The 25663-nt window shown below is 35.1% G+C and overlaps 1 protein-coding gene across 1 annotated transcript; it reads right to left on the bottom strand.

The window, feature by feature from the left end:
• Positions 1-7264: 7264 nt before the first annotated feature.
• Positions 7265-20379, bottom strand: LOC111502710 (uncharacterized). Its single transcript, XM_023156852.2, has 4 exons — positions 20146-20379; positions 15001-15206; positions 12058-12171; positions 7265-7563 (listed from the first exon to the last, which is right to left on the bottom strand). The coding sequence occupies exons 1-4, from the start codon at positions 20257-20259 to the stop codon at positions 7398-7400; spliced, it is 600 nt and encodes a 199-aa protein (XP_023012620.1). The 5' UTR covers positions 20260-20379; the 3' UTR covers positions 7265-7397.
• Positions 20380-25663: the final 5284 nt, after the last annotated feature.

The following is a 25663-nucleotide window of genomic DNA, read 5'->3' on the forward strand; positions in this document are numbered from 1 at the left end:
TATTGAAAAAACCACGTTTCGTCGCAAGTAATAATGTTTTTCATCAGTCCGGAATCTTCTTCTAACCTTTCAAGGAAATCTGAGCAGACCTGCTGATGCATGTGTAATTTATCGTGTGAATTTTTTTCAACCGTTTCTTTATCGGTGTTTGCAGCCTCGGCAATCATTTGGATGCTCATTCGACGATCTGCTCGCACAATTCAGTTGATTTTGGTCACTATTTCCGGAGTTGAAACAGTGACAGGGCGACCTTGGCGCTGGTCATCTCCAGTGCTCTCTCGGCCCTCACTGAAGCACTAACACCACACAAAAACACGCGCACAAGATTGATAATTGTCCCCATAGGCATTTTGCAGCAACTCATAACACACAGTCGGAGTTTATTCCAAATTAACAAGAAATTTGAGATTGAACGTCGCTCCTGTTTTTCGTCACACATGGTTTTCGGCACGAGAAAAAAACACGTTTGATCCAAACCGCTTCTGTAGAAATACCATAATAGTGACAAAAATTTGTTTTAGTCGGTAAATAGAGAAGATTTGCAGATACCCAACGCACTGTTCGTTTTTTTCCCGTCCTTCTAGGATGCCCTCTTGGCCCACAGTCTCGTTATTCAATAGCCGGACCTCGTATGACAAGCTTGAAACATCTTATGATTCCCATCTATAATTTGATAGCTGAAACGAAAAAACATCATTGAGAAAAATACTTCATTGAACTACTTCATCATATCTGGGAAAGATACTCAGTTATTGACCTGAATTCGAGATCAATGGATAGTGAGATTCCTTGTTCATATTTGATATTCGTGTACAGGGTCTTTTGTCGAAAAATCAAATGTCCTCTTCGTAAGGAGAGATGCCATCGCCTTCACTCACTAAGACTTGTCTTTCGAAAACAGTTGATTCCAGAAATGCATTCGTGGTTCAGCCCAGCACCACTAATGAGACCGAAGGTGAATCTAATCAGCGTTCTCCGATGTTGAATCGCTAATGCTTTGTTTTTGGGCTCCAGTTTTGAAAACGTAGCTGGAAAGTATCTCACAGTTGAGTTGATGAATATGGAAATCAATTGATGAATATGAAAGGTTTGCCAAGACCTATGCTGCAAACAAAAAATTAGATGCTGCCCTAACTATCAAGTGACTGATGGAAGAGATGGAAAAGGTTTATACCATCCCAAATATCAGATATGTGGGTGGAGAAGTACGATACTTTTTTTTAAATACACCAGAAAGTTTCTTCACCTCTTCGTTAGTTCAACTGGAAGAAACATTCTTGTATTATCTGTGTATCTACCTACACTCACGACTTGACAAGGAATATATTTACAATAAATTACCACAGAATATTAGTTTCTAGGGCAATGTTTTTGAAAAATTTAGACTCTTTCATTGCTGTCTCAAAGCTATTTTCCGAGATCTTTGACTATCTGGCGTTTCGTCTACTACTGCGGTGGACATTAGCAAAGGTGATGCGGTATTGTTTGAAGTGCTCGAGTTGTTGTTCCCAGATTAAAAACTACGATGCCAGTATTTAACTATGGTTTCCATATTATTATTAGTAGGTGTGGCTTGGTTTCTCTAAATTAGATCACTTGGATCACGTTTGTGAACAATTAAGGACGAGTAGCCAAATTTTATTATTGCTCATGGCTTCTTCTTTCATATTGAAATCATTCTTATGTATTTGCAAATTTATTGCCTATCTATACACCCCTGAATAGTAATTTTGAGGTTCCTGGAGTATTACTGTATCTTCGTATGAAATAATAATGTTAGTGCCTCCTTTTTTGAGACCATTTTCGGCTACAGCTGATTTGTCGGTTTGTCCGTGGCGATAAATTCTCTTGTGTCCAAAGAAACGGGTACCTACCTTCAGTTTTTTCGCGGTTTTGTTGGGCTAAATATTGCTCTCACATCTTGTTTCTCTCAGACTCTCCCAATCTGATCTGTTCAATCACATGAACCCACATAGCAATAGATATATAGATATATAGCATATATATAGCAATAGATATATATATATATATATATATATATCTTCTGGAAAATATTCCCTGGAAGTGCTCCTGGCAAACCTTTGATATATTTTAAGAATATTCCTTGGGAATATTCTTGGAATATTTTATAATATTCTTAGAATATGTAAGAATATTCTATTAAGAATATGCCAGGAATAGAACCTGAGGAATATTCATGATATATTCAGGATATTCTTAGTTTATTGTAGGAATATATAATAGGGAAATACCATAGCATATTCTTTAAATATATTTCATGAATATTCTAGGAATATTTGGAATATTCCAAGAATGTGACGAGTAAACGCTATTAGGCATGTATATATTGCATTTTGATGCAAGATTCACACAAGTAATAAAACACATAATATTCATAAACATATATATTTCAAAAACAATATACACTGAAATATTTGACGTTTCAACCAATATTAAAAATAAAAAATCTAATTCAAAATATTCATTCACTGAATGGAATATTCCTGAATTCTGTCATATTACAAATATTAGAAATGTATTCAAATTAGAATGTTCCTACTCTCAAACAAATGTATACTAAAAAATATACTAAAATAACAACTCTGTGAATTCATCAGCACTGATTAAAAAATAATAAATACATCATTTCATTGAAAAAAAAATGTATTACATCAATATAAAGGTTAGGTTAGGTTTCTCACTTCAAAAAATGAACCCACAAATGAAGTATTTCAAATGAGTGGTACGATGGGTTCTTCAATGAATTTCATTCACCTAAAGTTATCCAAACTTTGCTCACTAGAATAGTTTTTCTTATATTTGTCCAACAATGCATCAGCCAGTGTTTCAATAGTAATACCTGGAACAAAATGTACATTAACGTTTATTATCATTATTTGAAAATGACCCAATAAAACTGGAATAAAAATCAAATAGATATTTTTTGCATAGGTTACTCATGAACATTTACATATTATGACTTGGAGAGCAACTTGCATTGTCTTGTTGAAAAGTACTCGTTAAGTTTTCAGTTCCTTGGCGCACCTGCCTGTACCAGGTACCACTCCGTTTCCTTTTGGGCAAATCGATACTATCTTGAATACGAGTGATAAAAATTATGGAAACAAATGATACAGAAGAATGTGTCATTCACTTACTTTTCTCTATTGAAGATACAGAACTGAAATCACTCTAGTTCAAACATGTAGTTAGTCAAACCAACAAAACACACACACCAACTCTCCTCGAGCCTAAAATGAGGTATAGTAGGTTAATCACCATGACTTTACTATCGATACTATTTTATTTTACTTACTTTTCTTAAAGACTGAATATATGCAACTCTCCTGTTAGAAGATCCAAAATCACACTATTCGCTGTACTGCAAATTGGACAACCCCAAATTATAAATGGTACACTGAACGTGAGAGAATGATACTTTGATGATAACACCAATACACCATGCATTACACACGCGAACCTGCCACGTCAACCACCATGTTAAATCAACATGTACCAAGCATTAAGGGACAGCCGCTTTCACAGAGCTTATTCGACTGTCGCGCGCTACACTTCAATTGACCAATGAGAAATATTTACTCCAATTCTTCACTTCCCCATTTCTCTGTTTCCAGGATGTTTCGCTTTGTGATAATTTCAGATACAAAAAGACAAATAGGATGAGAATTAACCAATTTATTGATGCAATTCGTTCATTTATTGGCCCATTCAAATTTTTTTGTCGTTTCCAACAGTTACTGTTGGAGCAATTCATCCAGAATCTTTGCGTTGAGTTCAAAAACTGGTTAACACTATCAGGGTTATATACATTGGTTATGAATTCGATTGAGATCTTCAAATATTATAGTTTTTAATAATATTGAATTATTTGAATACGTTATTACAAGATAATTCAAAGTTCCATTGTATAGAATATTCCAAAATATACCGTGGGGATATATTCTAAGAATATACCATATGGTATATTCGATCGACAATATTCTTAGAATATTCAAGGGAGAATAATCCATTTATAGACATTCTATGCACATTCTTTCGGGAATAATCCTGCTATATTCATTCAAGCATATTCTATGAATATTCTAAAGGCATGTATATACTCCAAAAATATTCTATGAATATTTGGAATATATACGTTCGTTTTATGACATACAGGTAATATTCCATGAATATCTGGTGTTGTGTGGAAATGCGTATGAGCAACGGGAACAGTACTCAACAGTTCAGCCGCAAGAGCAAGAACGATTCGGGACGATTCAAGACAGTTTAGGATCATTTTGCAGTCGAAACCAGAATAAAGGATTCATCATTCCGAACTCATCCTCAATAAACCAGAACGCTCTATATCATCTAACGCATGATACTGACGTCCTAGAACTAGAATTTCGTAGAACCAGAACAAACCTGATGTTGAGTTCTACTTGTGTTCGTTCGTAATACGAGAAACATCAATATATTTCAAATCCTTTCTGTATTTTGATAAATGAAACATTGGATTATTGGTGAGAACATACTCAATCAACGAATCCCTCAAAATATTTAATGATATTTGCAGATTCATCAACTCTGTGATTATATTTGCTTTCCACAACAATCCACCTGCGTGATTTCTAAAATCCCAGAAACGGTGCTGCTCCACATTTCGAGAGCCCTGATGTGGCAGGGACTTCAAACAGAATTATGTATATTCTGTCGAATTACACTTCGTTCTAAATATAGAGAACCTAATGCTGAATAAACGCGTTTATTCAACAATCTGTATATTTTAACTTCTGCTGTGAGAGGGCATGGGTGAATATTTAACTTGTTGTGATTATACTATTGTAACGAAGAATGATGTGTCTGCGTTTAGGACATCTTGGCGAAATAATGAAGAAAGTAGGAAGGCAGGAAAGAAGTATCTATGAAATGAGATATCAAAATCGTTAAAATAGTATTAAAATATGTGGTTACTTTGATTTCATTGGAACAATCATTGGAATTTTTCTATTATGAGAATTTTAATGTAGAATATATAAATGCTAATCGAATTGAAAATCTAATAATGATAATTATGATCCATTACATAAGGGCGGAGATTTGGAAGACCCCTCGAAAATCAGGCCCATTTCTTTATTATCGACCCTTTCAAAAATTATTGAATGATCAGTGAATAAAAGACTAATGTCCTTCTTATCGATGAACAATGTGCTAGCCTTCAGTTCGGTTTTCAAAGTTCGAAAAACACCACAGATGCCATTTTTTCCTTTTCAGAAAATGCATACTCTAGCAAAAATGATAAAAAGGCTGTTGCAGCAGTGTTTTGTGATTTTTAGAGAGCTTTCGATTGCGTTGATCATAAGATACTGCTGCGGAAACTCAGCCATTATGAGATAAGAGGAACAAATTTGAACTGTTTTGGTTCATATTTGACAGGACGTCGATAGGTGGTGAAAACATCAAGTGGACAGTCTGATCACAGTGACAAAAAAACATGGAGTACCTCAGGGGTCTGTTTTAGGACCAGTGTTGTTTTCAATATACTCAAATGACCTAATAAACAATAATATCGCAGGACAATTTACTGTATTTCCCGACGATACTACTATTATATCAAGTAATGAAGGAAATAATCAGCTATCAAATACGATAAAAATAGATATTCATCAAATTCAACTCTGGTGTAACGCAAACTCCTTGTGCTTCAACCTAAACAAAACAAAACTAGTTACTTTCAAATGTATACTAGATTATTTAGATAGACTATAAATTAAATTTTAAAGAACATGTATCCCATCTGAGTCAGAAATTATCTAGTGGATGTTATGCTATTAGAGTGATATCAAATGAACTAGGGCACACTATAGCTAGAATGGCTTACTTTGCACTGATCGAATCTCATATTCGCTATGGAATAGCTTTTGGGGCCATTTCAGTTCACAATTACAGAATACGATATTTAAACTACAGAAGAGGTCTTCGAGATACGTTACAAAATCTAAGCCGAGGGATCACTGCAAGCCTTTATTCATCAGCCACAAACTGTCATATGTTTATACATAATAGAAACAGTATGCTCTATTCATAAAAATAAAACTAGCATGATCACTTCCGGAACAAATTGTCACAACACCAGACAGTACCATATGCTCTACTTACTTATTCCAAAATTCACCTTGACTCAGCATTCTCTGATTTATGAAAGTATCAAAGTATATAATCACCTTCCTACCATTCTAAAAAATAGCACAGATATCAAAAAGTTCCGAAGTACAATTGAAGATCTTTCAATCAAAAAAGCTTATTATTCGCTCCATGAATTCTACCATGATAATGATAATGATAATCTATAATGTTTACCTAAACTCATCTGTCTTCTCATTGTTTTATTTGTGAAATTGCTATGTTTGTATTTTTTATATTTTATGTCACGTATGTTTTATTTGTGAAATTGCTATGTTTGTATTTTTTATATTTTATGACATTCATTTGATTTTTTACAAGACTTTGTCAATAAGATACTAATCTTCCGACAATAAAGCATATTGATTGATTGGTTGATCAAACCGTTCTTTCTACACCAATTATCAAATTGGAGAATAACGTTATTTGTTTTTCTGAGTAGCTCATTTTTATCTGGGCTGGATATTATTATAGATGTATCGTCTGCGAACATCTAAACCTTTCCGTCATTTATGTAATCAGGAAGGTCATTGATGAACAATGAAAAAATCGAGGGGCCGAGAACGCTCCCCTGGGGAATACCCGTGTCGATTAAGTGATCATCGGGAGTTTGTTCACTGATTTTCACTATTAGCTCACGACCTTCTAGAAATGAATGGATTCATTGTGATATGCTTCCACGAATCCCAAGTGCGTTTATTTTTTCAACGATGAAATCAAAGTTTAGCGTGTCGAATGCACGTGATAGGTCGAAGAAAAGTCCAATAATGGATTATTCTCTCTCTATTTCTTCGTTTATCATTTGTATGAACTCCATTGTTGCCGTTTCAGTGGAATAACCTTGTCTGAATCCACGTTATTTTTTATTCAGTATATCAAACCGACACAGAAAGTTATTTATTCTTTTTGTTATGAAAGTTCACTATTTGAATATTCCCACACACTAGTTCCAACCGATAAAATAAACTGATAATAATTTGACATTTAATTATATACATCTCACTACCTTCATTATATCAATATATAATACATTTCATGCAGATACAAATACCTAACGAAATATATTGAAAATAGTGGATGAAAAAAAAACAGTAAAATAAATATGCAGTAATTTATTTGAATAAAATTCTGATTTGAATTCAACTCAACATTAGTCAACATTCACTTATTTGAAAGAAAATATTATGTCTAATTCTGATTCCACTACTCATCAGTTAACCGTATTCATGATCAAGAATTGTGAACAGGCCTAGAATTCCATCTCCCCAGCTACAATTTGCATAAAGCGTAGAACAGTCCACTCCATATTCTCCTGCTTTTTGAGCATCTAAATATTCAGGGTCTAAGTCGGGGTCTATTTGTCCATCGCCATACGAAGGCCTGAAAATCGAGATAAAATCGTTACGTTACGTTTGGAATACTACTCGATTTCATTTTTTTATGAATGGGACAAAGGGTAGATGTGGCCCTGACAACCAAGTGTCATTGATCGATAATGCTCTTTTGGAAGTGTTGAGTGACTAACACAATGATTTCGGGTTCTGATATAATCGAATTGTTACAGTGGAAGATGTGAAAAGAGACAGCGAGTCCCCAGTCTCACGGATGTGATGCTTCGGTAGAATTTTTTTGAAAAGAACAAAAGTTAGTTTCAAATCATCTGAAGGAACAATTCGTCAGGCCAGTCTCAACTCCCTACACTGTAGGTTGATGGTCTGACACCTATCAGGAAACAACTACTCCTCTGGCTAATACCACGAAGAGCGTTGGATTATATCAGATAGGTGTCTCTGCAGGTTTCTTCACTGAAGTTATTCCTGCATATGCTGTTGGCGATACAACTGCTGCAATAAATTTCTGATTCACAACACAACAAAGTTTTTGTTTCGGGGTTGAAATTAGATGATTTTAATGTATTTCCACGTGTTAAAACCGAAAGTCACCATAAAAATTATATATTAGCTCTTGTTTTCAAGATATAGTATCATTATATTATATATATGTATATTGAGTTTTCAACAAATGAAATATTTCATCACCAACAGTTGGTACACATGTTTGTTTACATAACACCCCTCTCATCAGCTGTTCTTAAGTAGTAAACATAACCTATGTGAGTTTGTCAATTGTACGCACGTGGTTGCTATTGAATTTATCGTGTGAAGTTGATTTTTAAATTAATTTAAGTGCTGATCTGAAATGCCTCGAAAGTGTGTGAATTCTGTCGATAGCTTTTGCTATATATGTGGTGAAATAACATTTAAGGCTCAGAAACGTAAAATGACACCTATCGTTAAGACAGCCTATGAACATTATTTTGGTGTGAAAGTTGGGGACCAAGATAAATCATGGGCTTCTCATATATGTTGTAATTCTTGTTCCGTCATATTGCGAGAGTGGCTGAAAAATAAAAACCGGGCAATGGCTTTTGCAGTACCTATGGTTTGGCGTGAGCCTACCAATCATACACACGACTGTTATTTCTGCTTAACTCCTCCCATTAAGCAAGGTTTATCTATGAAGAAAAGAGGAACGGTTAAATACCCTAATCTCCCATCTGCTCTTCGGCCTGTACCACACTCAGACAATTTGCCAGTCCCTTCTCCACCCCAAAACTATGAAATTTTAGAGGAAGGTGATGAAGACTGTTTAGAAGGAGCAACCCATCCTTCTACATCCTATGACCCTGATTTTGAGGTAAGCGATAGGTCTAGTGATCCGCACAGAATTAGTCAAGCAGAGTTGAGTGACCTTATAAGAGATCTTCGCTTGTCTAAGGAAAAGGCTGAGCTGTTAGGGTCGAAACTACAACAGTGGAATCTTCTGAAACATGATGTGAAAATATCTCAGTACAGACAGCGTCAAAAAGATTTGCTTCCTTTTTTTGAGAAAAAAGAAAACCTCGTAGTTTATTCTGATGTCAATGGTTTGATGGACTGCTTGAATTTGGATCACACTCCATCTGAATGGAGACTGTTTATAGACTCTTCAAAACTGAGCTTAAAAGCTGCACTTCTGCATAATGGAAATCAGCTACCCTCTATTCCTATAGGTCATGCAGTTCACATGAAGGAAACGTATATAAATATGAAAACACTTCTCCAATCAATCAAATATGAACAACACAAGTGGCACATCTGTGGTGATCTGATGATCTGAAAGTCATTGCTATACTCCTAAGAATGCAATTAGGGTTCACCAAGTACTGTTGTTTTTTGTGTCTGTGGGACAGTCGGGATAGAAAATCTCACTATAAAAAAATGAACTGGCCTATACGAGACCTAAACCCTAATGAGAAAAATGTAGTTTACGAGCCTCTTGAAGATCCTAAGGATGTTCTCCTTCCCCCATTACATATTAAGTTGGGACTAATGAAAAACTTTGTGAAGGCCATGGACCAGGAAGGACCAGCTTTTAAGTACTTGAGAGCAAAGTTTCCCAGGTTGAGTGATGCTAAAGTCAAGGAAGGCATCTTTATTGGGCCTCAAATCCGTGAAATCGTAAATGATCCTGCTTTTGACATGATTTTAACAGGAAATGAAAAAAGAGCCTGGGAAGCCTTTAAGGGGGTTGTACATGTGTTTTTAGGTAACAAAAGAGATGATAACTTCACAGCATTGGTTAAAGAGCTTCTTCAAGCTTACCACCAACTTGGATGCAACATGTCCTTAAAAATTCATTTTCTTTACTCTCATCTTAATTTCTTCCCACAAAACTGTGGAGCTGTGAGTGACGAACATGGAGAAAGATTCCAACAAGACATTGCCTTAATGGAACAGAGATATCAGGGCCGTTGGAATGAAGCAATGCTTGCAGACTACTGCTGGTCTGTGTGTAGGGATGCTCCAGAAGTGTTTTATAAAAGACAAGCTAAACGACAGCGATCTTACAATGAATCGGATGGACTTTATTGAAATTTAGTGGTACAAACTTCTTTTATTTGTCAAAACACTAAGAATAATGTTTTTTTTATTAATTTTGTACTTAAAATATTCTAAAAGAAACATAACAATATTGTTTTATGTGCTTTCACTTTTCACGTATAGTATAACTACTCTTTAAGATTAAGTACTGTGTATCTCAAAAACCAGAGCTAATAAAAATTTTTCATTGTTATTTTCTTTTTATCACCCCAAAATTAGTAGAAATTGACTAATTTAGTGTAGGAAACATTCAAAAAATATTTTTTTGTTGTGTTGTGATTGAAGCACACTTGCAGACTGTTTGGCCACTAGTCAGTGCTAGGTATCAACATGAAGTCGATAGTTTTCGATAATTGAGAAATCCTTCAGAGTATCATTTCTCGAACAAGGCTGAAGCGGACAACAAACGACACGTTTGTCATCGCCCATCTGCCTGTGAAAGAGATAACCAACCGCATATCCGAAATTTGCCAAATTCCTTGTACAAGGAAAAAAAACTTTTCACATATAGTCGGATATACGGCTGGTTACCTCCTTCACAGGCAGATGGGGTGATGACAAACCTGTCGTTTTATGTCCGCTCCAGCCTAGTTCGAAGAATGATGCTCTGAGGGAATTCAATTTTCAATTATCGGAAACCATCGACTTTATGCAGACCGAAGCCAGTCTGCAAGTTTGTTCCAATAATTGAAAATCTATTGCGGCAGTTGCATCACCAACATCATATGCAGCAATAACTTCTGTGAAGAATCCTGCACTGATATCTGTCGAATATAATCCAACGCCCTTCGTGTTATTAGCCAGGAAAGTAGTTGTTTACTGGTAGGTGTCAAGTCTATTAACCAACAGTGTAGGGGGTTGAGACTGGCTTGAAAGAACTGTACAGGTGATATGATTCACAGCCATTCTTCAAGTAGGCCCACTGACTATATGTAAAAAATGAGTTTTCATCTATACCTTCTTTTGAGTCTCCTCATCCTCCACTATTTAGAAATTTGAAATCATCTATGGAAAACTTTATATATGGGTACGAAGGGTAAAGTTTTGCTTCATTATCTCATAGGAGATTTATCTTGATATTTTGGAGATTGATCTGGCTCCGTCTTCAGAATTTCGTAGTTTACAAAGAAAATTTGATATATTCACAATTTTTTTTCGACATCTGTCGAAAATGTTTGAAAATGAAGCACTGTTCGAGAAGGAGACTGTGTAATAATCGATTTCGTTGATTTTGTAGATGAAGCCTGATTCCGACTTTCAAATCGTCAAGATAAGTTATCTCTGAAATTATAAGTTCAATTGTTTTTTCGATGGAAAAAATGAAGTCGATGAGAGAAATATATGTGTGGATTTTGAAAACTCACCTATCGGATTCAACTAGAAGTTAGCCCTTCCTATACTTTATAAACTTCTCCATTGCTGATTTCTAATGTATTGGATTGTGGTGAAAAGTTCCAGAAAACGTCAATTCATTGAATATTGCTCCCCAAAAATAACTTTGGTTCAATATGTTATACACTTACAGAAAACCCTAATTCCTTCAGTATTAACGTCGTGATAATGTTGTTTATGGGTGAGACAATGGATATTGAGAAAGAACCGATTAGAAACAGCAGATACTCTGTTGAAGAACTAGCATCAAAAGATAAAAACTTATAATTTGAACGATAAAGTTTGACTCAGTAAAATTTTTGTTGACCCACTGAAGAGTTGATTAACTGTATCAAAACAAAGGTTCTCACTGGATTTTTCGTTCAACTTTTGATCAACTAGAATCATTCGACTGAACTTGGCTCGTGAGACCGCGCCTTAAAACAACTTAGCGAATATGAAAATCGACCTTATTCTTATTGGTACAACTTCAACTGCCCATAAATATCTCATTTACAGATATATTTTGATGATTCGTTATTGACTGACGACAGCATGTAGTAGTGAAACGTATACTCACGTAAATGCAATGTGGAAGAGTAGTCCAAAAAGTCCATTAGCTTCATGATTCATACTGTCCATAGCATTTTCGCATATACTTCGTAAAATACAGGCTTTTCCATCGATTCCAGCTCTGCAAAATTAATGCGGTATGTGAAGATCAACTACATTCTCATAATGTTTGTCCATATGAAGAATTAATTTATATAATATTGGAAAAAGTTGGCACTCCTCGTGAATTCAAAATACATTATTGTGAACAGAGAAATGAGTTTGATACTCATACCATTGAAATTTTTTCAACAAAACCACAACTATTTTTCAGAAATAGAAGAAAAATGTCTAAGGAGTCCAAATATAAAAACTTTTATGAAAGAAAATAATTCTCTTGAGTTGACATTATTTACGTAAGTCTCAATAAATTTCAACTAATAACTATCACCATTTTTATCGATCATTTCACCATGTTCACATAGAGAGACTGTGTTCTTACATGGGTGGTGATGTCCTTTCTTGAAATGTTGTTCAGGGCAAACAACCACAGGGAAGGGGGTAGTGTTGTAAATCATGCAAAACAAAGAAAAGGCCGCCGCTTGTAGTTATAAACCAATTATAACGTAGCTGAGAGCGCGCGAATGTATGATGTTCGCTGCCGTTCTAGATGTAGCGAGAATAATGCTGCCGTCCTAGATGGAATTCCGAGAAATATTCCAGGGCGTCAGATTGCCAAATATAGACGACACCTACTTGCCCATTGAGTCAGTCAAATGGAAGTTATAGTGCGGTTCGCGAAGCGATCTAGTAAGGCGATAGACATTCGAATAATAGTTGAAGTTACAGTTGAAGTATGGTGAAATGAAGTTTGATTATTGTTCAGAGTAGTCAATTATTGGCCAACACACGGGGAAAAACATAACCATTTCATTTGTAATTTTTGACACGAGAGTCGTTGTGGTTACAAGACTGCCAAGGAATTGATTTTCATATGAAAATTTAGTCGACGTGTTTCATGACTTATTCAGGGTTGTTCATGTCAACTGGAAGGCACTGTTCGCCATCGAGGATTTTTTCTGTAGGCTCATCTAAAGAGATCTGATTTTTTTTATACTTCATTGTCCAAAGAAAAAATCTTGTTGACAAAGTTAATGAATAAATTTTAAAAAATACATAAATGTTCTATGAATATGAAAGAATAGATAAAATATAAAGTAAACTCAGGTATAAAAATACTGAATAAAAAACCACAAACAATGGTCGAAATATCCATACACACAAAACAGGCTTAGTTAGAAATGATCGATATAGAACTCAGTCAAACTGTAATAGGGTCTACTACTCAAAATTTCTCCAATCATTTTTCTCTACTGATTGGTATCGATATTCAACTCTTTAGTGTAACTCGGCAGATGGTTATACATCTTCACACCATTGTAAAATAAGGAGTCCTTTACCAGAGAGATGAAAGGGATAGGTAATTTTAAATTTTTTTGCACGCTCCGACGAGTTGTATAGTGACGGGTGGTAACCTCAAGTTTCACAAGATGTTTCTTAATTAAACACACTTGCTCCAGAACAAAAAGAGCTACAACCGTCAAATTTTTTTTTATCTATAAACAGTCGCCTGCATGAGTCAGGAGTTTTAGCTTTGCACGAGTATCGTATAGCTCTCTTCTGTAATACAAATACAGAATCCATCAAATTATGGCTACGCACACCCCAAAAAGGTATACCGTATCTTAAGTGAGACTCTACCAAAGCGTCATATGCTGTTTTTGCAGTATAAACTTTCAGTTCTCTCTCTAGCAATAACTCTCACTACATAACAGCCAGTGGGAATTTTACTTTTCATTTTTCTGATGTGAGCGTCAAAGTTCAGTCCACCGTCTATATACAGTCCCAGAAATTTAGTACACTCTCTGTTCTCAATGATACCATTCGCTACAGATAAATTCTGAAGTGAACATTTGAAAGTCATTATATTCGTTTCAGAAATATTAAGGAAGAGTAGATTGGAATTACACCAAGACATCATGAGCTATTGTCTTATTGAGTATATCTATACCTTTACTATGCTACGATATAGTGGTGTCGTCAGCAAAAAGAGTGAATGTTCCAGATATACTGATGTCCATCAAATCGTTAATATACAACAGGAACAATATGGGACCGAGAACCGATCCCTGTAGTACACCAGTATTTATTTCAATACTGTTTGAACATTCAATCGTTTTCACAGTCTGACTGCGACCATTGAGATACGACTCAAACACCTCAAACAGGAAAGAGAATATTGCATCATGTGTGCTCTTGTTGCTCTGAAATCCAAATTGATTTTTCCTTATAATGTTATGGCGAAGGAGAAATTCACTGAGTCTTTTCTTAAGTAGTTTTTCAATTATTTTTGCAATAGAAGAAATGAGAGATATAGGTATACAATTTGAAGGATCATCTACTGAGTTACCTTTATATAAAGGAATCACTATCGACAATTCTAGAAAGTATGGAAACCTGCCATTTCTGAATGAAATATTGATTAGTGAAATAAGAGTTCTGAGCGCTTCCATCGGAAGATTTTCAATGATTTTGATTGAAATTTCATTATAAACAGATGTTGATTTATTCCTTATTTCACCAAAAACTTCAAACAGTTCATCAATATTAGTATCATCCAATTGAAGAAATTCATCGATTGCAACATTTTCTAAATTAATCAGTGAGTCATATGGTACCACAATATTCTGACTGAGCTTCTGTCCAATCGAACAGTAGAATTCATTTATATTGTCCACTCTGATTAGTTCAATATCTCTGCTCTTTTTGGTACTATGTTTGTTTTGTTTTCGAAGAAAGCTTTCGATTTGGGGACTTATTTCATGAGATTTAATAATTTTCTACCATGACAAATAATTGTTAGTCACCTTTCTGAAAACTTGATTGTTTTGGAAATATAGTTGTGATTTACCCATTCAAAACGTCTTCAAATCCTCTGTAAATCATTGAACGGTCACTTTCTAGTAAGCCTCGTTTTCGTCTACCGGTATAATTCGGTGGATAAGTTTGAATTTGTGTCAGGTTAGTTGGCACAGCATACTGCATTTGAAAATTCCATCCAATAGACATAGACTGCTTAGAACCCAGCTTCAGAGGGGTACCAATTCCAATAACCATCTGAAAAATGAATTTTTCTGTAAAAATGTATACATTGTTTCAGTTCGATCTCAGCTAGAAAAATACAATATATACCACTTTTTGAAATTCATACTCTGTTTGAGGTACAAACACAGGGTGAGTCCTTACTGGGGTTTAAATTTCAGTGGATATTTTCAACTCACCTACAATCCTAATTGAACTGAAAATGGGCAATAACTTGAAAGAGGAAACCTGATATGAGGTGGTTTGAGTTTCATTTTGAGTCCTGTCTGTGTTTTTTTATAATCATGATGTATCGTTTTGAGATACATTTTTCTTTGAATTTCTGATCAAAAACAAGGTTCTCAATGAAACGATTTCGGTAATCTTAAAACTTTGTCTGATGTCATAAAATATTTGGTTTCCAGTGCAAAAGATCATCATCCAATAGTTTGTTATGTTCAATAATAACTACTGATAAAAATAATTTTTAAATAACTCTCAGTTGTTTTCTCTAATGATGAGTCTATTTTTATTTGTTTGAAATAGTTTCATAAAAGAAACTCTTATAAACTGAGAACTCTTGTTGGGATGAAACTCCAGTGGTATTCAATATGTGTCTCATCAGGTTTCCATTAGAAGTTTGAGTGGAATTTAAAAAAAAATGTTTTTTATGGAAGTTTAAGTTATCAAAATGTTTTGAGCTTTTTTAAAATAATCTCCTTCATACAGCGTACATAGTAGAAACGTGGCATTTCAAAGTTGGATTTCTCTAAATGAAAATGTCTTATATCAGCTCTTCAAATTTGGATTTCATCAGGATTTTTTAGAAAATGTAGTATTACATAGGTATATACCAAGCGGTTCGAAAGTTATGCTAACAATTACGTCAAGAGTAAATATATTCGACTATTCCCATGTTCAATGAAAATTCAATCAATTTCAGAAAGAATATGCTTTTAAATGTGATTTTTCCATTATAAGATGATAATGTCGAAAGATATCTCACACAGAGTAAATATTCGACTTGAAATAAATTTTTAATTAATTTTATCAAATGATATTTTTTGAAAACCATTTCAACATTGAACTATTGCTAGAGAATACCTTCAGATAATCAATACTTGCAAGAATAAAAGAATACGATATTTTTATGGTAATTGTTCGTCCAGGAGATATAATCTTGATAACGCTAAGAGTCTCATGGAACTCCAAAAATCATACACTTTATTGAAAATCTATAGGGTTGACGTTTCTGATTTCAGTTGGAAACCATATAGAAAATTGGTTAGTCTTTTCAGTTGTTACAAAATTCCCTTGAACTCATGATATTTCCAATGAAAATAGATCACCAGAACTCTATAAACTTGATAAAATGGTAATTTGAAAAGTTTACCCTAAAAAATAACTATGTAATATGAATCTTAGATTCACTTCAGTTTCGGGAAGCAGTCTTTTTCGTTTTTCAAAACAAATTTGAAAATTTCAAAGTTTGGGTTTTGTTAACCTTCCATTACTCGTGCACGGTGTATCGGACCGGGCCAAAATTATTTTCTCCGTAATTTCGATATTCGCGGCGGTGCATCGTCCCCCCTCCATGTACCTTTCCAGTACTTCATCAGTTAACATCGCCATCAATTATCAGTTGATATGAAGTGTTTCTCAGAAGTGCTACCCCAACACGGTGCAATAGACCGGGTGCGAGTAAACAAGTGACTTATTTTTATCATTCGTGAAAAGATTCTAAAATCGATATCGGTAAAATTCCTTTTGTATTTCACAAGAACTACTATAATATCACTATTTTTGTAGTGAAATTGAATATTGATATTAAGTATGCTCACGATAAAATTGGAATATCTTTGAAAAAAACGTTGATTTGCATAAGAAATTGAGTTTTGCAGTTTCTCATTTTTTCAAAAATTTGTATTAACTTCTTTGATATTTTTGTCTCTTGCTGCCAACTTGCCGATGGAATGAAAAGAAAGAATGTATAATATACCAGTTCCTTCAGAAAACTCGCGTACGTTGCCGCCCGTTTTATAAATCGACGCGTGCCCTGATAGTATATTATGCAACGATCATGTAATGATGGTTATTAAGACACGAGCATTAACCGGGATACGAAACGAGCCGAAGGCGAGTTTTGTATGGTTTATGCGAGTGTATCAATAACCATTACATAAGAGTTGCATACGCTATTTTTTCTAAACCCGATAAATAATGAAAAACTATAAATATTATATTTGTACTGAACACATTTATAGTAATTAACTCATATTTTTTCAAAAAAACACAAACTCAATGGTATTATCATGGATATATGAAAACTATAAAGATTCTAATTATATTTATATTGAATATAACAACTGTAATTAATCTGATCTTTTAAAAATATTGGAGTGGATGGTATTCCTTCTATATCGCTATTTTCAGACATTTTGATAATATAGGTAGGTAATATGACAACTGATTTTGACAAATAAAGCAATTAGTTACTTAGGTTAGAAACTAGGACAAACAAAAGAACAGGATTCTTGATTGAAAAATTATGGGTTTCTATTGGTTGATAATCAGTATCGTTATGAAAAATCTGTATCATAATGGATATCATTATGAAACGGATTATGGTCATATAAGTGTATTGTTAGAGTACGTGTGTAGAAAAAAACTATATAATCAACGATTTTCATTATAGATATGGACTACGAAAAGGAGCAGGAAAGACTTTTGAGGTTGTCCGAGGAAGTGGAAAGTGATGAAGATTATGAGGGTGATGATGACGATGAACAAGGCGAAATAGATAATATAGAGCAAAGATTGGAAAGTAGTGACACGGAGTGAGAGTTTGAGGATGGTGAAGATGATTATACACCTGTTGCTGTTACCAGAGAAGCAGTATTCATAAGAAAAGACAAGATAACAATGTGGAAAAAGCATGCCCCACCAAAAAATGTAAGAACTCGTAGTTCAAATATTGTATTACAATTGCCAGGAGTAAAACCATATGAAAAATCCAAAAAGCCTCCTCTCGATATATGGCTATGCTTGTTTGACGAAGAAATGCTGAATATCATTGTGGACTGCACCAATATAAAAATAAATAGCATTTCGCAAAAAATTTCCAGAGAAAGGGATGTTAGGACTACTAATCTCATAGAAATAAAGACACTAATTGGAATCCTATATCTTGCAGGAAAAAGAAAAGCTAACCATATGAATCTAGGCGATCTTTGGAAAACGCATGGGAGTGGAGTGGAAGCATTTCGTCTTGGAATGAACAGAATACGATTCCAATTTCTAATGAGATGCCTTCGTTTCGATGATATACATACAAGAGAATAGGGAGTACAAATTGATAAATTGGCTCCGATACGAATTTTGTTTGAGAAATTCAACGATAATCAAAAGAAGTGTTACTCACATTCTGAGCACTTAACCATAGACGAAAAGCTTGAAGCGTTTAGAGGTGAATGTAACTTCAGACAATATATACCAAGCAAGCCAAATGAGTATGGCATAAAAATTTTTGCACTTTCTGATTCATTCATGTACTGTACCAGCCATATGGAAGTTTATATGGGTAAGCAGCCAGAGGGCCCCTTTCGAACAGAGACCACTGCTAAATCAGTAGTGTAAAGGCTTTCTCAACATATCAATGGTACCAACAGAAACGTTACAACAGATAACTGGTTCACCAGTATGGAACTTGCAGAAGGTCTGAAAGCAAATAAACTAACCCTCGTAGGGACAATCCGAAAAAACAAGAGGCAGCTTCCGTTAGAATTTGTTCAAAATACTGGCCGACCTAGCGGTTCATCAATGTTTGGCTTCACTCATAATACAACACTGGTTTCATTCGTTCCAAAGAAAAGTAAAAATGTGCTACTCATTTCAACAATGCATTTTGGAGATGACATTGATTGTCGTACGAATAAGCCAGAAATTATTATGACTTATAATCGCACCAAAGGAGGGGTAGACATGGTGGATAAATTGTGTGCTCAATACGATTGTGCTCGTGGCACCAGAAGATGGCCAATGGTCCCCTTTTACAGCATGCTAAATGTTACTGGTATAAATGCGTTCGTTGTTTATAATGGAAACCATCCCGATTCAAAAACACTCAGGAAGGAATTTCTTTTCAATCTTTCCATGGCCCTCCTCTACGACTATCGAAAAGAAAGAGCAGTTTCTGCCAATTTGCCAAGGACCATAAGGAGCAGATTACGAGAAGTGTATGGTTTACCAGCTGCAGCCGAAGCTCAAGTAAGAACCCCGGGAACCGTGGGCCGCTGTGCTGACTGTAATTGAGAGAAAAACAGAAAAACCAAATACCTCTGTCATAACTGTTCGAAATATTTGTGTTTAGAACATATTAGACCGATGTGTAATGTATGTTATGAAAATTTAGGTTGATTTTTTCTTTCAAGTACTGTGAAACTTTTCACTTCTGTTTTTGTGCTTGATATATTCCTTTTGTAAAAAAATCTTTGGAGTATCTTTTATTCTGCCCCAAAATCATATGATAATTATTGAATTTTTCTCAACTCATCAATTACACTCAGGAATATCATAATTTACTAGCCGGTCTGCTGGACCGTGCGCAAGTTACTAAGTACAATAATTTGGCGCGAGTAATGGAAAGTTAATAGTGAATGAAAGTTGGAAATACATATTTGTGTTATTATTTTTTATTTGACCGGCAAAACATATAGATATAACAAACTGAATACTCATTTGGATGAATTATCAGATTTTTGAGAGGAAATTTTCAATATAATCTTCATTGCCATTATGCAGATTCTTTCATCGAAACAGAGTCATTTATTCTTCAGATTGAGGAATTTCGAAAACTCGGAAACACCAATAAAAGGAATACCACTGATTTCATCAGGTTTTCTCAAAAACACCAAAATTTTTTAAATGAATTTCAGATTGAAACAAAACAAAATAGTATGAAAAATATTTTACTCACCTTATAACTGCCTCCTCTTGGAAAAATAACATACCTTTTTTCTCGGTGCAAAAATTTTCCACCGGGAATAAGAGGTAGAAACACCAGCATCAAGAAACTGATATCCATCATCATATCACTGAGAAACCATGCTGTAGTTGACTGGATAAAAAAAAATGTTTCGAGTCCCGTTTACTACAAACGTTGTCCGACCAAATATTCTGTCTGTCGTCACGAGACAAATATTTGAAATGCCTAATGAGAAAATCACACAAGTACCTCTCGCAAGCACCTAATGATAGACGTGTAGTAGATTTACATGTTTCAGTGAATAAAACTGTAAATATTAAGACACATTGCTGTATGTCTAGATGATAAATGTACTAACTGAATGTCATTGTGTTTTAGGAAACAAAATTTGCTCCAGAAAAGCTTGTGGTGGTAACTCACTCATTTACCTTGTGTTAGTTTGGATCATCACATACAGAGAATTTTTTGTCAAGAACTGATCAGAAGTAATTTGAAACGTTTAGCGACCTGAAATCTGAAAATTGGGGATATGAAGTCAATTTGACTTCTGATTAGACTGGTAATTGCCAATAACTTTTCTAATAATGATCACGATATTCAAGAAAAAACTGAAATCACCAAATTAATGGAATTATTCCGAAAATAATGCAACAAAAAACAACAAAAATTCAACAGTTTTCACAATAAATTTCTTTTAAGACGAGATTCCCCTCACAGTACAATGTCATTTGTACAGGGTGTAACCGAATAAGTGTAAAACATTCAAGGAGGTGATTCCTCATCGAAAAAAAGATAAGGATATTTCATATAAAGAAACTTCATTGGAGCATCCCTTGTTAAGATACAGCCCCTTAAAAGGGGTACAAATTTGTATAACAATTTGTTTCACAAGCACTGACTAAGTTATAATATTGAAATCAACCTGACGTTTTGTATTACCAAAAAGACACTCAGCCAGTAATTTATTTGGTTCACCCCATGGTTGAAAGGGGTGGAAAACGCAACCCCTAAAATTTATTTCCAATGTAACTTTTTGTCTCATTATTTATTTACCATTTAAAAATATATCTCCGATAGCCTGTTTCATTCTCAACAAAAAATGTTTCTTGGGTTTTCTGCCCAAAATGAAGCAGTTCGCAGCAAAACTATTTTACGAACAACCACATACATACATCGTCATAAATGCGCACTGGATTTATTGTTATTTTGTATTTAGTACCTGCATTTGACGAATAAAGGGTAATGAACAACACTAATTTATTAATAACAAAACACACAACATGTAGAAATCATAGTAAATGTTCAATATGTTTACCTTCAGACATTATGCATACGTCTAGACGTCGGCGCATTTAGCCACGTATTCGCTCAAATATTCCTGGAGTCTCTCTGATTACCCTGCACACATTGATAATGCGGTTTTTTGAGTCCTCTACATCAAGAACAGGAGTACGATAAACCAAATGCTGTAAATGGAACCAAATAGAGAAATGGAGAGGATTGAGATCCGTGGATCGAGCGGGCCAGTTATGTGGTCCTCCTCTACCTATCCACTGATTTGCATATGTTTTAGTTGAATGCTGACGTGCCACTTGACTAAAATGGGCGGGAGCCCCATCATGCATAAAAAACATATCCCTTCTGACGCCCAAAGGAACTTCCTCCAGCAGTACTGGATGCACTTCTCTTAAAAATTGAACGTATGCTTCACCATTTAATCGGGGAGGTAGAAAATGAGGCCCAATTAAATCATCCCCAATAACTCCGAGCCACACGTTAAGAGAAAACTATTCTTGATGGTTAGTTTCGACAATAGCGTGAGGGTTTTCATCAGCCCATATGTGGTAATTATGGAAATTAATAATCTTGTCCCAAGAAAAACTACATCCGTCTGTGAATTCTATCGTCTTCAGAAAGTCACAATTTCTTAATCATTTCTAGCATCCAATTGCAAAATTCAAGACGGTTCGGAAAGTCTCGCGGTAACAGTGCCTGTACTCGTTGCAAATGGTAAGGGTATAAGAATTGTTCCTTTGAAATTCCAAATACCGTCATATGATCAACATTTAGCTAGTACTGGTAGTAGGTCGTTCTTCAATCAAATTAAGTACTGCTTCCTCAAGCTGTGGTGTTCGTACTTCTCGATGGTGACCACAATCCTGCGTTTTTTTGTCGAATGAACCATATTCTCGTAATCGTTGATGAAGTCGATTAAATATTATATGTGAAGAATACATTTCCGCCGTTGAGGATACATTTCAGCATATCTTCTAGAAGCTTCTAACCCATTCCTCTGCGACAGATCGTAAACATAATGCATATCAGCCATTTCCTCATTTGTGTATGCCATTTTAATAACGAGTGAATTAACAACACACAATTAGTATTAATTCAATTTCGAAAATTCGCAAACTGACAGCGTCATACCAATTTAATTGTCACTATCGCTAGTAACGACCTACTAGATAGATTAGTTTCGTATTTTCGCATTTATGACGATGTATCTCTGTAGTTGTTCGTAAAATAATTTTTTGCTGCGAACTGGTTTATTTTGGGCAAAAAACCCAAGAGATATTTTTTGTTTAGAATGGAACAGGCTATCGGAAATAAATTTTTAAATGGTAAACAAATGATAAGACAAAAAGTTACATTGGAAATAAATTTTAGGGTTTGCGTTTTCCACCCCTTACAACCATGGGGTAAACCAAATAAATTTCTGGCTAAGTGTCTTATTGGTAGTATAAAACGTCAGGTTAATTACAATATTGTAAGTTTTTCAGTACTTGTGAAAAAAAATTTTATACAAATTTTATGTACCCTTTTTAAGGGGCTGTATCTTAACAATACAATGTCTTTATATGAAAGATCCTATCTTTTTTTCGATGGGGAATCACTTCCTTAGATGTTCTACACTTATTTAGTTACACCCTGTATAACAGTAGATGATCAAAAAATTTGATTAGAAAAATGTGTGACAATTCATGCCAGGACTCAATTAGATTAATGAATATAATCGCCGCAAAACAGGTAGATTTTGGAAGCACTAATTGTTACAGTATTATTCCTAGCAAAGCGGGTGATGTATGAAAATGTTCATTATTGATTATGAAAAACAATAAGTCAAAAATGGCTGAGATAACAAAATTATTTTATATAGAACGTACTACAGAAAATTTCAACATGCATCATTCAGATGAATGTTTACAAGAGGGGCGGTAGCCTGGTGGGTTGACGTGGGTGGATCGCTCCACTCACTCAATCGACCGCTGTGTGAACCGGTGTTTCGAACCGCAAGGCCGGACGATTGATTTTCACTTCCTATCATGCAATCCGTGTTGGGAATCATCGTCAATCCCCAGCTTGCTTCTCGCAAACGACGCATTCTTTTGCCCAAAATCAACAACGTAATTTTGCCTTAGTTACCGTATTCACCAGATTTGACCCCCTGCGACTTTTTTCTGTACCTTTGAAGAGATTGAAGAGACCCATGACAGGGCGGCGTTTTGCGACGATTGATAACGAGAATGACAATCTAGTTAGAAATAGAATATTTTCAGTATCGTGTTTTGGATAGAGTCCACTGATTCTGTAACCGATATATTTCAAAAGTTGTATTTAAAGGGATTGAAGGAAGCAGATCTGAGGAGAATATATTTCTAAATAGATTAGCGAGCTATACTTTGATCACGATATTATGTATGAGTTGAAAACGAACAATGAAACTTCTCCTTTGTTGAAAGTTTGCAGTATCAGAAAATACATCCTGGTATTCTCTTTGGTGGAGATGAGGTTTTAATTATATGAGTTGAGGAACTTAATTTTGACTCAAAATATATAGATACCAAGGTTTTCAGTTGGGTTAATCTCATTCAAACTTACTCAATTTGGTATTTTGATTGGAAAAATGGAATATTGCTTGTTGAATGATTTCCTAAATAACTGCAATAGAGGGCGGAAATAAGTGATGTTGAATTGCTTCCCTACAATACAATATTCCACATAAACTGTGATTTAATAAAAAAAAATACTAAATTTGTTTCAAAGACGATACAATTCTGTGAACGATATCATGTGGGAAACTTGTGTGAATGTTGTCTACGTGAGTCTGTTCCACAACGGTCCAATAGTCCAACAGGTGAACTCCGGAAGAAAATCCGGAAAAGTAACACAACGATAGATTCATCAGGCATGTTCATTACGAAATGTATACAGTGATGAACGAAACAAGATATCAAGATCGCACTGAATTTAAGTAAAAAGATATCATTTTCAGTACTTTCGATGAGGAAAAAACTTTTCGATGTGGGACATCTATAGCCACACGTTGAACAGATTGCTGGCGTAGCGAGGCATGATGTGGCGACAGGTCTCCATGCGCAAGCGACTGTACGATTCTCTTCTCACTGGTTCCGCGTTACGCTCTCCCTGTGTGTATCCGAGCTTCCACATTGAGCTCCCACATTGAGCTCGGATACACACAGTGTATACAGTTGTGTTTACTGTAGTATACATGACCTCTGTTCAACTAAATAAATAATTTTTGAAAATGTATAAAAATGAAATGTATCTGACAGTGATGATACCGGTCTTGATGGAATCAAATTTGCTAAGACACTCGAACACTTCCCGTGAAAGTATCTATAGAAGACAGACAAATCCACAACCTTTTTTCAATATTCCAGTTGGGCGGATGGCCTCTTTCTGGATGGAATCCAGCAGCTTCAGGGTATGCTTAGGAGCTGAGCTCCATACATAAGAACAATACATCAAAGAAGTTCTGATCTGAGCCTCATAAAACATCAAAAGTTGCTGGGGGTGTACAGTTTTCTGCTTCAGAATAGTGTTCCAAGTTTTTGAGAAACAGCATTTGCAATTTCAGTGACATGATTGTTCCAAGACATATAGATTTCCATTTTAACCCCCAACGAACTTATCGAATCAGAAAACGGAATTGTTTACCTTAACATTAATATATCCGGTTCGGAGGCATTCATCTTTCTGGAGAAAACCGATGCTCGAGTTTTTTTGGCATTGAATTCAACCGGTTAGTTTCACCCCAATTTGAAATTACTTCTAGATCCTAATCAAAATATGCAACCTCCTGCTGCTGGTGAAGATGTGTATCCGTAGCCAATGTCCTGGAATCCAGGAAAATGATGGGACAAGTGTGGTGTCGTCAGCAAAGCAATATATTGGATTCTCCGTTTTTTTCCAAAAGTCGTTGATATACCATGACAAGAGGGTTGGAGACAATATGGATCTCTGGGGAACACCAGTGTTGATGGTAGAAGTATTCGAGGGATATCCATCGACAACCACTTGCAGAAGTCATAGCACCGAAGTTTGGCCAGCAAACCCTCATGCCATGTACGGTCAAATGCCTTGGAAATATCAAGCGCAATAGCCTCCATGTTTCTCTATTGCATTATTCCAAATATGGGTCGCCTGTTTCCCAAAGCCACATTGATGATCGCTCAAGATGTTGAAGCCTTCCAAATATTTGGGGATA

Source organism: Leptinotarsa decemlineata, unplaced genomic scaffold (assembly GCF_025532065.1).
Source record: "Leptinotarsa decemlineata unplaced genomic scaffold, Ldec_3_MD MMD2_tig00002974_RagTag_RagTag, whole genome shotgun sequence".
Taxonomy (NCBI): domain Eukaryota; kingdom Metazoa; phylum Arthropoda; class Insecta; order Coleoptera; family Chrysomelidae; genus Leptinotarsa; species Leptinotarsa decemlineata.

Bases quoted from the DNA above. Each gene is read 5' to 3' on its own strand.
- LOC111502710 (XM_023156852.2), bottom strand. From the start codon at position 20,259: ATGATGATGGATATCAGTTTCTTGATGCTGGTGTTTCTACCTCTTATT. The intron at 12,172-15,000 runs GTAAATCACAAC...TTAATTTTGCAG, and splicing joins TTTGAAGACGTTTTGAATGG to AGCTGGAATCGATGGAAAAG. The intron at 7,564-12,057 runs GTGAGTATACGT...CTCGATTTTCAG, and splicing joins CTCTTCCACATTGCATTTAC to GCCTTCGTATGGCGATGGAC.